This window comes from Acipenser ruthenus, chromosome 17, assembly GCF_902713425.1.
Source record: "Acipenser ruthenus chromosome 17, fAciRut3.2 maternal haplotype, whole genome shotgun sequence".
In the NCBI taxonomy this organism is placed as follows: Eukaryota; Metazoa; Chordata; class Actinopteri; order Acipenseriformes; family Acipenseridae; genus Acipenser; species Acipenser ruthenus.
This window is the reverse complement of record NC_081205.1, coordinates 29860441-29873668: the sequence shown is the minus strand read 5'-3', so window position 1 is coordinate 29873668 and position 13228 is coordinate 29860441. Positions and strand designations below refer to the sequence as shown.

The window sequence follows — 13228 nt, the reverse complement described above, 5'->3', positions numbered from 1 at the left end:
TTTTTAGACTCATGGTTTTTCAACCAGGAACCAAATTTAATTTTAAACGTGCATTGTTTTCCAGTGCACTTAAGACAACTCTTACAGCTTGCCTCTGAGGCTTTAAACACTGCGCAGCTGCAGAAATTGCACTGCATGTTCACATGTTAATCACTAGACCACAATACCTTTTCAAAAAGAACAATAACACTATCTATACAACTATAGTAATTAGTCTGTCCTTTGCTTTCTTTTCACAAGGAAAAGAGAAGGGGGGGGGGGGGGGGCATTTCAAAGCATTTCTTGGTTCAAGTTATTTGTTAAGCTATAGTGTATCCTGCCTGCCTGCCTGCCTTTGCATGGCCTGTATCCTGCCTACCTGCCTTTACATGGCCTCAGTGGAATTGATAGAGCATGTCAAACAAGAGCTGGACTGCTGACCCATGCGTTCTGCCCTCATTCCCTCATGCAGAAATGTTTTCCCATCTCAGCATGGGGACAAGATCCCTTGGTAAATAAGCATGAATGCACAAAAGCCTGCCCTGTATGAATAGCTCTTAATAATTACCATTCTGAACCGAAAAGGGGAATTGAGGGAAAGCACAAAGGTGGCCCACATAATTACAATTTCTAGAAGGATACTTGGTTATTATTTTTATTTTTCAAATACAGAGGTGATAGAAAGCAGCTCTGCCTGATCCAGAGTACAATACTGTAGTTAAATTGTACGTGTCATCCTTTGTTGTTTAATTTCATCAGCTTTCGACTTCAACAGATGTATTGCTTTGCTATGCTATTTTCTAGGGTCATTAAGCCAGGCTCCAGTTAGATCCAAATGAGTTTATAGATGTACAAATCAATTACTAGACAATACCCATCTTAGGAATAAAATGAATAGTAGCCTACCCCATGTTGTAATGTCTGTTTTTATTACCTGATCTCAACAGTCAGCTGATCAATTCAGTCATTCAAAGCCCATTTGAATGGAAATGCACCACTGCTCAAAGATCTGCTAGCTCATACCCAAACAATAAATGTCAAACACAAGCAGACTGCTAAATTACCATGGTACTTTAATAAGGGATATTAGGCTTCTGTGACTTGACTTTCAGACACTTTTGGACACTTTTGGAAGCTGTTTAAACAGGTGTACTGTGGGTAGAACAGACTTCAATTCATAATGTGTTTCCATTCTACTGTAAAATCCATACCCCCACCACCATAGAGTATATTGGCCAATACAAAATGCCTACCCTAGGCACCAGGGGTCTCACGAGAGTAGAATGGATGTGAGCAAAGTACTGCTGATAGTTCAGAAATGTTCCCCCCACCTATCTTGGCAAGAGTTTTGTTAAGACGCATTAAAACAGCAGAAAGCTTATCAGGCACAGTGAATAAAATAAAATAAATCAATAACACATGGTTGAGGCACCTGCTTGAGTCGAGCACCGGCTTTTTAATAAAATAAATAAAATTTAAAAAAACGTGTCAAAGGAGAGTACCGATCGGTTCCGTTTCACCAGTCAATGCACAGCAGGGACTTTTAACTCTCTCATGAGTCCCACTCTGCAGTATTTAGGTGTAACCTTGAACTGACAACACAATTTTGACTTCTAGACATGCAGGCTGTGACTTCTGTCCCTGGCAGCCTGCTGGAAAAGATGGGCACTTATGTCTGAGTATACACTACCACCTTGGCAAGTATGCATTAGGACACAGTGTAAATGACTACGTACTGTAGTGGTGTAGTAAATAGGGTGCACATATTTACACCACGAGGTAGGCTGAGACCCCCATACTTCATCTTGTCCCAATGGTTCCTGAGGTCAGCAGTGAATATAATGATGATTGAAAATGCTTGACACTGCTTAAAGATGCAGGTCAGAGGTAGAACTGAGCACTGCATGGGGTCACAGAACACTCCCCTGGGTCACGTGTGTTCACTGCTTGTTTTATAATAAACATGCTGGTGTTTCTTTGAATGCACCTCAATGCATTCACTTTAATTAACGGTTCTTGAAATCAAAATGCCCAAACAAGACTCTCAAGCATTCATCAGATACCTGTAAGATCAGAACACATACACAGAGAATTGTTAGAATTGTTGGCACAGCGGTTACAATTTGTTTTAATGACATGGTATCAACTGCCTACTTCTGGGTGTCTTTATGTTTTATTATTGTTCTAACCAATTTTATTTAAAAAATAAATAAGGATTGAAGTTCAATCAACTCTCCACTTGACAAGAAATTAAGTTAACACCCACTGGGCATTTGAGCAAATATTACACCAAATTAAACTTTGATTTATGCAAGACTACTGTTTTTTTTTCTATTGTTGTGTATATAGTATCTGGTGTTGCACTTAGATGCAACATTAACACACACACACAATAAAAATCAATGTTACCACCAATAAGAAACACATGCCAATTGTATATGAAATTACATTTACGCTATTAAGATCTATCTGGGACATGATACCTACACAAATACCATTTGGTTATTTTCATATCACACATATAGAGAAAAACTAAAAATATGTTAATCACATGTCTCCCGTATTATATTAGTAGGCGTACATTACTGTAACATTCAAATGCTTTTGTGTAAGAATACCTTTCCTACATTCAACTAATCTGACTGTATTTTCTGGAAAATGACACGTAGTGATTTAAATAAAAAATGTAATTAAAAAAAGAGTAAATGTGCAGCATATTTCCATCCTTTGAAAGGCTAAGCCCAAAGGGAATTTTTCCACTCAGTTGAAAGTGGCCAGCCAACCGCAGTGAACAATGACTGTGGTGGGTGGCAGCACACAGACACTGCATCAGGTCTGGCTGGGAGACCCTCTCCTCCCTCTGGTCTGTGATTCATCGCCTCTCTGTGGGTGGATACAAAAATATTTCTGAGAAATTCAGTGGGAAAGCAGAGCTGTTTCTAAATTTAACTAGTAGGTAACCAGAAAGGTCAGAGTTTGGGGTTGGCTGTAAATCCTAAAGAGTTAAATCATCTTTTCAAGTCTGATGGTTATTTCAAAACAATTACTGCCTGATGAGAAAGTTCACAGTCCAATGGCATTGTGTTTTGGAGCGTTTTCGCTATCTAAAACACCAGCTTATTTGTCAATTATCACAGGACTACTTGTTTAAATCAATCATCAATCACATTTTTATTTATTTTTATTCTTACATCAAATTGGAATTAAGACACCTCATCACCATTATGTTTCAAATAATTATTCCCTACATCTGTCTTTCATATGTTACATTCCTTCAGTGTACAGTAAATAATTGTGATACATATTTGCCTTAGATTTTATCTACTGGTAACTGAAAAAATGAAGAAATATTTCTGGTGAAGGAAGTCTCCCCAGTGCTCACTTAATTTGCCTTAATAGTTTTCCTTGTTAAATTACCTTAAAGATTTCAACATGTTTTTTTGTATTAGTTTCTTCTCAAGTAAAAACATCTATGAGAAAATACTTAAACCGTTAACACTCATTTGTAATGAGCTGTTTATCCCAGAACAATCTCACATGAACTGTACTGCACAGCTGTGCATGAAGCAGTAAAGAAGGATGCGGATTTACGCTGTGTGGATCTAGATAGAAACAGGTACATACAGTAAGAAATGGTGATCGACTAATGTGAAGTCTTTTTTCATAAGAAGACAAGCTGACTCACTTTGGTCCTAAGGTGTCAGTCTTACTCAAGGAAAAGGTCAAAGGTGGATTGATATGATTCCGAGTACTGTGTCTTATACCCCTTTTCCACTAGCACACCCGACCCGTGATGGCTCGGTACGGTACGGGTACAGGTGCTTCTCCACTGGCTATTTGTCGAGTCGAGCAAGAAACAAACCATGAAACTTTGGCCTCACAACACATCTGAATCTGTCTCAGAGCCGAGCCGAGCCAGTGGCAGGGTTAATGATTTTCTTCATTACTAGTCAGTAATACAAAGTGAATCTAAATGACAAGAAGGTCGTATTAGTTTAGACAGCTCCAGTATTTCACGCCCATACCAAGTAGTGTTCCTCAGGGTTAAAAACTTGGTGTATATAAGAAAGCTGTATTCCCATCTGCACACTCCTGGTTTCTCACTTGATTCCAGAGTGTTTTCCAACTGTCTACACACTTGCATAGTGCATGTAAACCACACATTCCTTTTGGCATCCTTTTAAAAGCAGGTCACGTAATTTCAGTGTGATTGGATGCTGGGGTCAGATGCATTGCAGGTTGCTTAATTGGTGATATTCTTGTGGGAGCACATTGCAAAATGCTGTGCAGGAAAGCGCATAAAGACTAAAGCAGAAACTAGTTACATATACACTTCAATTCGATCAATCAAAAATTCAACAAGCACAGCCATTCTGGTGAAGGTTTGCTGGGTATGACTCATTTAAACAGTTACAAACTGATAAGAAGCTGGTGGAAACTTTTAAGTAGAAGCACTCAACACATCTGTCACCAGCGACTGCACTCAGCAGGAAAGTAAAGAGCAAGTCTTCAGATAAGAGGAATGAATGCAAGTGGGTGTAAAATACTAGTGGTCTGGGAGTTTTCCATTCACAGAATTTACTTTTTTGTAGTTCATCATCTTTTTTTTCCTAACAGAAATGTTCTTTTCATGTGGTTTTACCCCACAAGAGAAGTTACATCATTTAATATTTAGCATACCATATTACTCATTATTTTAATATGCTTCTCATAATCTCTATGGCTCTTGGGATTAAAAGCAAAGGTATTTTTTTTAAATGTTGGTAGAGTTTGTTCAATTAAATTAAATTAAATTAAGAGCTTATCACATGTCAAGTATCGTGCATGTTTTCCTGTGTTTTTGTGTTTTGATTAAATAGCCCCGATGAATAACAGGCCCACTATGTGTTTCCCCCATATCAATGAAATCGGATTAGTTCTGCCAGCCTGCCATTGACAAGGCCTACAGATACATTTAACTTGGTATAAACGATGGTGTCAACAACCAGTTAAAAACCTTTCCCCCCGCAACACTCTTTATTTATTTAGCAGATGCCTTTATCCAAGGCGACTTACAGAGACTAGGGTGTGTGAACTATGCATCAGCTGCAGAGTCACTTACAATTACGTCTCACCCAAAAGACGGAGCACAAGGAGGTTAAGTGACTTGCTCAGGGTCACACAATGAGTCAGTGGCTGAGGTGGTATTTGAACTGGGGACCTCCTGGTTACAAGCCCTTTTCTTTAACCACTGGACCACACAGCCTCATAATAAAATGCCTATTTATGACATCCACTTTCCATAGTGGATGTAATAAATACTACAATAAGATACCAAATAACACAGAGCAAATGTGATATCTATTACTGGGGGCAGAGTGTTGCAGGGGGTCAGGTTAATGGTTACACTCATGGGTGCCAGCTGTATTTCCACAGAAGACGGGTTTCAGGTGCTTTACACTGCTGAGTTGTATTACCATATAACACATTGTTTATGAAAGATGCATTATCTACAGAAATAAGAATATGAAGCATTTATTTAGTTTCTCAGCATGGTGAAATTGATTGAGTCACTCACGTTAGCAAACCAGTAAAAGGTTCTTGCTTAGCTTTAGTTCTGCTTTTGACCACCTCAAGTACTTTAAACCCTTAAAGGACATTACCAATCCAGGAAGGTGGTTCCCTATACCACTGTTTCTCCACAGCAGGCTTTATATGATGTGCTTAATACACACTATTTCATTTGTTTTGTCTTTTTTTTATCACAAAGATAGATAGAGCTGCTTTTTCCAGGAAGCTTATACTTTTCAGTTCCTGCATCACAAACCATCTGGAATAAACAACTCTTTAGTCATTTATCAGTCTCTGCCAGCTTTGTGGTGGATTTAGAAAAAAGAAAAAACATGTCTAACAATCCCAGGAGGCGTAATGTGTCTCTGGGATCATCTCTTATGATAAGCCCTTTAAAAAAAAAAAATGCATATCTGTAAGAAAAGAGCCCTCAGCCTTGGATGGAAACACTGCAAACGGTTTGTTCACATAATGAACAGTGAGTCTACTCCTAACAGTACTAACTAGACATTTGGGTTTGACATACAGCAAACGTTTTATTGATGGTGCAGTGGATTAATGCAGTGTTCACAAATTTACGTTGCATGCATGGCTTCAGAGCATATGTGCCCGATTATTCAAACTAGCTATGCACAAGCAGATAAAAGACCTCATTCAGCTGTGAAAAGGCCATTTCTCCAGATGTGTTCCCCTTTATTGCTCCCCAACCTAATAATAATGCAATCATAATTTGATTGGGGATAGTTTAAACATATGTAATGCTTTTAGAAATGGATATGCATCAGTTCCTCACAGTTATATAATTCATAACCTTATATTTTTTATTTTGGATCGGTTCGGGGAAATACAATCTAACCAGCTGTGGGACTTAATACCAGCTTCATTCAGTCATTGGACTAGGGTTCTATTTTACACACAGGACTACCCTAAAGAGGCTCACATGCACTTTGGGATTTTTGATTTTCGTAACCTTGGTAATCCAAGGGCCCTACTTGAGTTATGTAAACAGTGGTGGCCTAGCCCCATTGCCTGCTTGTGCCTTGGTATGATGTCACTACAATTTCAATTTCCAAAACTACAATTTCACGAACCTGTCACAATAATACTATACACAATTCATATGTTGTTTTCTTTTGGAAACTAATTGTTTCATGTTCATGTTTCTCAAAGCCAGTAAATACTAAGAGGCATTAACACCGTTTTTATGGCCCATTACACTTAAATAGTGTTAATGGTATTGTGGTTTGTAAATATTGTAAAATGCCATTAGCCTTATGATGTCTGGACACATTGCAATGAAAACTGATTGCTAGGGCAGCAGTGTGGAGTAGTGGATAGGGCTCTGGACTGACCAGAGGGTTGTGGGTTCAATCCCAGCTGGGGGACACTGCTGCTGTATCCTTGAGCAAGGTACTTTACCTAGATTGCTCCAGTAAAAACCCAACTGTATAAATGGGTAATTGTATGTAAAAAATAATCTGATATCTTGTAACAAATGTAAGTCGCCCTGGATAAGGGCGTCTGCTAAGAAATAATAATAATAAGCAGAAATGCTTAAAATTATAATTGATGGGTAAAGTTATTTAATAATGCTATTATCTGTTTTACTGCATTTGTCACAAAATGAATAAACAAGTCCAAGATACAGCTACAAAACCCTGATTCTGGGAACCTAAAAAAACAGGAAGAATATGTATTTTTTGCAAATGGGTGGATAATGTGTAATAATGTGTTCTCCAAAATATTAACCATTGTGAGAATTTGATTGGATCAAATAGTTATATTTAAAAGCCATTCTATAAATCACTTTCAGTAAATAAGAATGGTTCTGTATAACTCAAACAAAACAAGAGATAGCTGGGGAAAAAAGGTTCAATATACATTAGCAGCCCCAAGCACGTTCTTTTAGTGTATGGACTGGACTGAACTCAAAAGAGGTGTTGTTTATATATGGTATCAGGGATGTGTTTTATTTTATGTGCATCTGCGTATTCATTTTTTTTTTTTTTTCATTTCGGATCAGATAAACGTGATGTCTTAGTGGTGCCTTAAAAAAGGCATCAACAACACCAAAACGAACCCACTTGGTTGAGTTTCAACTAGAAAGCACTGTAGTTTGTCCGATACTAAAAATTCACACTACTTTGGTCTCGTAAATGATTTTGGCTATTATAATTGCCAGTGGGTGGAGTTTGTAGGGGTGTTTGGGGGAAACGGGTTATTATTAAAATCAAATAAAAAAAATAAGTGAAGCAGATCAGACCTTATCAGTCTTACAAGCTCACAGAAAAAAAAAGTTAACGTAGAAGAGCAATTAAATACGCACCGTAGGCCTACTGAGAAGAGGGCTAAAGAGAAGTCTGCAAGATATATAGTACCAATTGAAATGAAGCATAGTTCCCAGAGAGGGCGCTGGCAGGTGGGTAGTACGGTACAATAGAGCTGAAGATCACCCGTAGTTAATGCTACAAGATGTTTCTCGAATGGACAATATCAGTCACAGCAGTTGTTATAAAGGCAGTGGCTAGCATTGTTTAGTGATGCTAGTGCGGTTGGGCGTGCGCAGTACATTTCAGCACCAAGGAGAGTAGCTTTAATTTAACATCCATAAACTGCTTTCGAAAACAGCCTCGATAGCCTTTATAGTTTCCTAGTTGATTTTCAGTGCTCAGGGTTAACCAGTACAGAAATCAGTAGATGCAGTTCTTTCTTTTAAAAGTATTAAAGTGTATTTTGCTTTAAATACCATATGAGTCCAAAGCCGTTAGGTCTCAATGTCATGTGTAAATACAGTGACCGAGAATATAGATTTGAAATTTAGGATGCTTGTTACTGCTCTCCATAAAACAGCACTGCACTGGCTGAAAAAAACACAACGGTGCAGCTTTTATGGAATAAATCGTTGAGGCATTCCCACATTAACTGATGGCAGGGAAACAATATCAATATGGCATAAAGGGGCAAAGAGGTTAGAACCGTATAAGCAGATATCTGACATGGAAATTGATTTAACTAAAATGACCTTCAACATAAATGGAATACTAAAGGTTACTATTATTAATTCATGAATTACTGTTTGTGTGCCCTTTATCTAACACAATAGCTATAAATGCAGTATATCACATGTGGTATAGCAGCCCTACTGCATGTTCTTTAAACACCGTTGCTTATTATCATCAACAAGAAGACGATAATAATAACAATAATAATAATAATAAGTTTCTTTAACCGTGCTGTTGTAGACATGCTGGAACTGAGAAATTTTGCAGGATTCTTTCACACGTTTGAGTCTGGAGCCCTAATGGACAAAGCGACGTATTAGAAAATTAATTAAAAACCACCAAGCAGACACTGTACATTTTTAATTAGAAAAATGAACTATTGTCGTTTGCATTCTGTTCCGCTATAGCGTTCATTTAGGATCAGCTACAACAGATAACCAAGGCTATAACTTCAACTAAATCGGTAGTTTAACTGGGAATTTTAAATTGGATAGTAACTAAATCTTAGTTTAAAGTGTTGGGATTCAAGAAAAAGGACATATTGGCTGCATTAGAGGGTTTATTATTGTTATATCGTTCACGCTTTACAACCTAGATTCAAAGCAGCAGCGTAACCCGCCAAAGGGGTTATTTTAGAGAACGCTTGCATCATCGTGATGTAAGAATCCAGATAACAGAGCGAGCTCGTTTCCACGCTGCAATCAAACGAGGAAAACAGCTTCTACCCGGTGCTACTTCTTTCAGCGCATTACCAAATACGGTAGTCTGATGTAAACGATCTGCCTGTGTGTTTGATTGCTACTGTACTACTCAGGAGCACCGAGAAAACAATTACAAAAAAACTAAAACTAGAGAATGGTTCATTTCTCAACCCATGTATCACTGCATTGTACTTTTCTAATTCTGTACTATCAGACTTGCCAAGCATTGAGGACCTGCGGGGATATAACATGTGAAGAAAACCAGGGATGCTGTGTGTTTGGGAATACCACCAGCCCACAGATCAGATGCTGCAAACAGCCTTTACACACTTTCATTGACAGCGTTGCCTGGATAACGAGGAAATTATCCGGGATTTTAATCCTCTTGCTTTTATTTGCTATGGGTTATTTCGTGCAGAGGATAATTTGCCCAAGACCCCGAAGACACCAGGACAGACCAGATGACCCATCTTTATTAAACGGTCACACCACTGCTTCTCAGGATTTTCTGATCGACCGATTCCCAGAGCTCCATGCTGGATACTTCATTTCCCCTGTCCTGCAACTACCGGCGTATGATGAAGTGAAATATCTTCCTACATATGAGGAAACAATGCAGGTGGACAGAGACCGCTCGGATGATGATTTGCTAGTTTCTGCAGAGCTTAATGTGCCGGTACCGGCAGAGCAAAGGGAAGAAAGCTTGTACACTTCCAGTGCCATCAGAACTTCCTGGAGCTCGGTTTAAGTGCATTTTTTTTTTTAAAACATAATTTAAAACACATATAAAAAAAAAATTGAAATTACGCAATATGTAATGGACATTTGTTTAAGGGATGCTGTGGCACGCCTGTTTAAAGCTGATGTTTATAAAGACTTTGATCGGTTCTGTATCATTTATTTCAGTGCATAACAGGCATCTTATGCGCAGATAAACTATCAAATAAATTATTGGATGACAATTTGCATTGCTGCACAAAATCATTTATTCTCTTACTCTGATTGCTATTTTAATGATTTGTCATGGGTGTAAAACACACTACAACATGCATCTATATAGGAACTATTTGCCGTTTTCTGTGTGTCCAGTAAAGGTCTCTAAAGGTTATCTGCTGTAGCCACGTGTGCGGGACAGCTTTTGCTATAAACATTGTATAATCTGCATGCTATCCTCACAATTCGTATTTGCCAGTGCTGTCTGACATTGTTAAACGCCCCATCAATGATTTTAAAAAAGGATTAATATATAGAAAAGGTGTAATTCAAGAATAGATCTGGAGTACTGCACGCTGCACTGACATTTCTGGTAGAGTACTGGTATAGATTATTGGTTTCCATATTGTGGGACAGCTCTGCTTATCAGCTGCAGTTATTCAGGCAGAGCCTGGCAACTCAGCAAATCGATCGACACCGCAGTAGTAACGTAACCCGTTCTGTTAACTCAGCAAATTATGAGCTTGTTGGGAGCATTGCTCTGAGAAAACATCCGATTATTATACAGACTTCTTAAGATAGATAAAATGAGAAAGAATGCATACATATAACCTTTATATTTCATACACCGGTATCGGTAACAAAGTAATCAAACATAGTAATGCAGCCTACGGTGTAATCAAACATATTACATAGTAATGCAGACTACGGTGTACAGATCTTAAGTTAACCAGGTGCAATAACCTTATCTTATTTGAGCACTTTTATTTTTTCTTAGCAGATGCCCTTATCCAGGGCGACTTACAATTGTTACAAGATTCCACATTATTTTTACCCATTTATACAGTTGGGTTTTTACTGGAGCAATCTAGGTAAAGTACCTTGCTCAAGGGTACAGCAGCAGTGTCCTCACCGGGGATTGAACCCACAACCCTCTGGTCAAGGGTCCAAAGCCCTAACCACTACTCCACACTGATGAACTACAGTGACATCCATAGATTTATGCTATTATTTATTAGAATTTTTAGGTAACAATTGCATATGAACATATTTAAAAACAAAACAAACACATAATTTAAGATCTGCTAAAGCCTGACTTACTGTAGCTTTCTATCCACTGAATAAGAAAAATAAATCTTATCAAAACTTAAATGCATAGCCTATAGTATTGGTATAGCCTAAAAATAAACTATTGTACAGCAATGTGACATAAGCCTGCAAATATATATTAGTCACACTACTAGGAGTATTCCTGCAAGTCCTCTCACAATAAGCTGGAAACCTGTTTCACTTGTACTCATCCTTTAAGTGGTACAGCTTACTCTAATAATATTAGTCCATTTAGATTTAGAATTTTTTTACACATTTTTTAAAACAAACATTTTCCTAGCAAAGGCTAAATGCTCATGAAGAACCATTGCCTTGGAATGAGCAGAGTTAAGAAGGCTATCAAAATCAATTACTGGCTTCAAAACAAATTGCCTTCTGCAGTGCTTGACATTTGTTAAACTTCTTTAACTTGTTTGTGTAAGAATATATACCTGTAACTGAACATTTTGCTTTTCAGGTTATTTAAGCTTGTTAGAAAGGTGCTTATAGTTATAATAGGTTTTAAAACTAAAAATTAATTGATAATCATGTTTTACACAAGTGCTGATTCTTGACTTAACTGCATACCAAGCTAGTGTCCTACCCCCAGAAATGCAATGTGATAAATACTATTCTGGGCATTTTTCAACAGTTGAAACTATATACAGCCACCATTTAAATAATTCAAATACGACCATCTATTTAATTCAACCATATTTTCCAGTCAAAAATACCAGTCAGTAAATCACATAGCACTGTCGTAGAAGCTGTTTTTATAACCTTGGTTATTTTAAACCATCAGACCAATTGAAAAGGGCCTTGAATTTGCATTATTACCTTCGGCCGCTGAATGGAAAAGATGTAGTGAAAACACCAGTGCCAATATCCTGTATTTTCTTTAATAAAGCATTTTGCCAAGCAGGCTACTTAATGTCAGTCTTCCAGAAGTTAAATATCCTAATAAAGAAGTTTCTGCTTCAGAAGTTTTTGTTGTTACTATCAAAGTGTAAATAATGTTTTAAAAGGAGGTTGTTTATTTGATTTATTTATTTATAAAAAGGTGGAAAAAAAATGAATTACCTCTGAATATTCTGGAGGTAATAACTGTCTTGAGCCACCAAAATAAACAACCTAATTTTAGCCATTTTTGAACATCTGTGGTCCAACAGGTAGAAAATGAAAAGGGAGAAGGTGACTTTTCATCTATAACTCTTGCATAAGCAGACAGAAATGGGCATGTCGTAATGATTCTGACCTTGAAATATTCAAGATTACATCACCCCCCCCCCCCCATTAAATTCTAGAGCAAATAAAAACGGATTATTGTAGAAGCTTGCATTAAATTTGTATTAAGATATTTCATGTATTGTAACACAGCAAAATGGGGTTTTATACAACCATAAAAATACACAGTATATAAAATGATACACAGTAAAATCCTACATAACTACAATTTAAATAATTTACATCTTGATAATATAAATATATTTTCAGCATTGCAGCATTTTAACATAGTGTTCTCAACCTCAATTAGTTCTAATCTGAAATACACACACATGTATATATAGGCTTGTTTTCCACTGTGGGCAAATTGCAAATGGTCTGTGATTTGCCAACAGGGGAAATAGACCATATTGCTATTAAGATTGTTACACTGACATTTTAGATTGAATCTAAGTGTAATTCCAAGTAGCCTGTGAAATTAAGACAGGCACTATATCATGAAACGAGGAGTAATTCCACCACAGGTTAACGTCTTGTGGATATGCTGCTTCTCACTGTTGAAGCTGCTGGAGTGGTTGCTGCCTTTTCTCGCTCTTTAGCTATTTCCATTTCAATTTTGGCTTGAATTTTTTCCCAATCTACTTCCACCTAAAGGAACAAGACAAAGCATGAATAATCTGTAATACAGTAAAAACATTAACAAATAATAATAATAAAAATAATAATAAAAAACAGAGAATCCTGATATAC

At 37.3% G+C, this 13228-nt stretch overlaps 2 protein-coding genes across 5 annotated transcripts in view; one reads left to right on the top strand and one right to left on the bottom strand.

The window, feature by feature from the left end:
* The first annotated feature begins 9236 nt into the window (after positions 1 to 9236).
* Positions 9237 to 10286, top strand: LOC117423205 (uncharacterized membrane protein C3orf80 homolog). Its single transcript, XM_034038704.3, has one exon. It carries the CDS (start codon positions 9387 to 9389, stop codon positions 9978 to 9980), a length of 594 nt encoding a protein of 197 aa, XP_033894595.3. The 5' UTR covers positions 9237 to 9386; the 3' UTR covers positions 9981 to 10286.
* An 874-nt stretch (positions 10287 to 11160) lies between these two features.
* The window catches only part of ift80 (intraflagellar transport 80 homolog (Chlamydomonas)), a 47781-nt gene continuing 45713 nt past the window's right edge, over positions 11161 to 13228 (bottom strand). For all 4 annotated transcript variants that reach the window (XM_058990345.1, XM_058990342.1, XM_058990344.1 and 1 more), the window contains one exon: positions 11161 to 13126. In XM_058990345.1, coding sequence (XP_058846328.1) covers positions 13004 to 13126 — 123 coding nt within the window. In that variant the 3' untranslated portion in view covers positions 11161 to 13003. The remainder of the gene's footprint in view (positions 13127 to 13228) is intronic.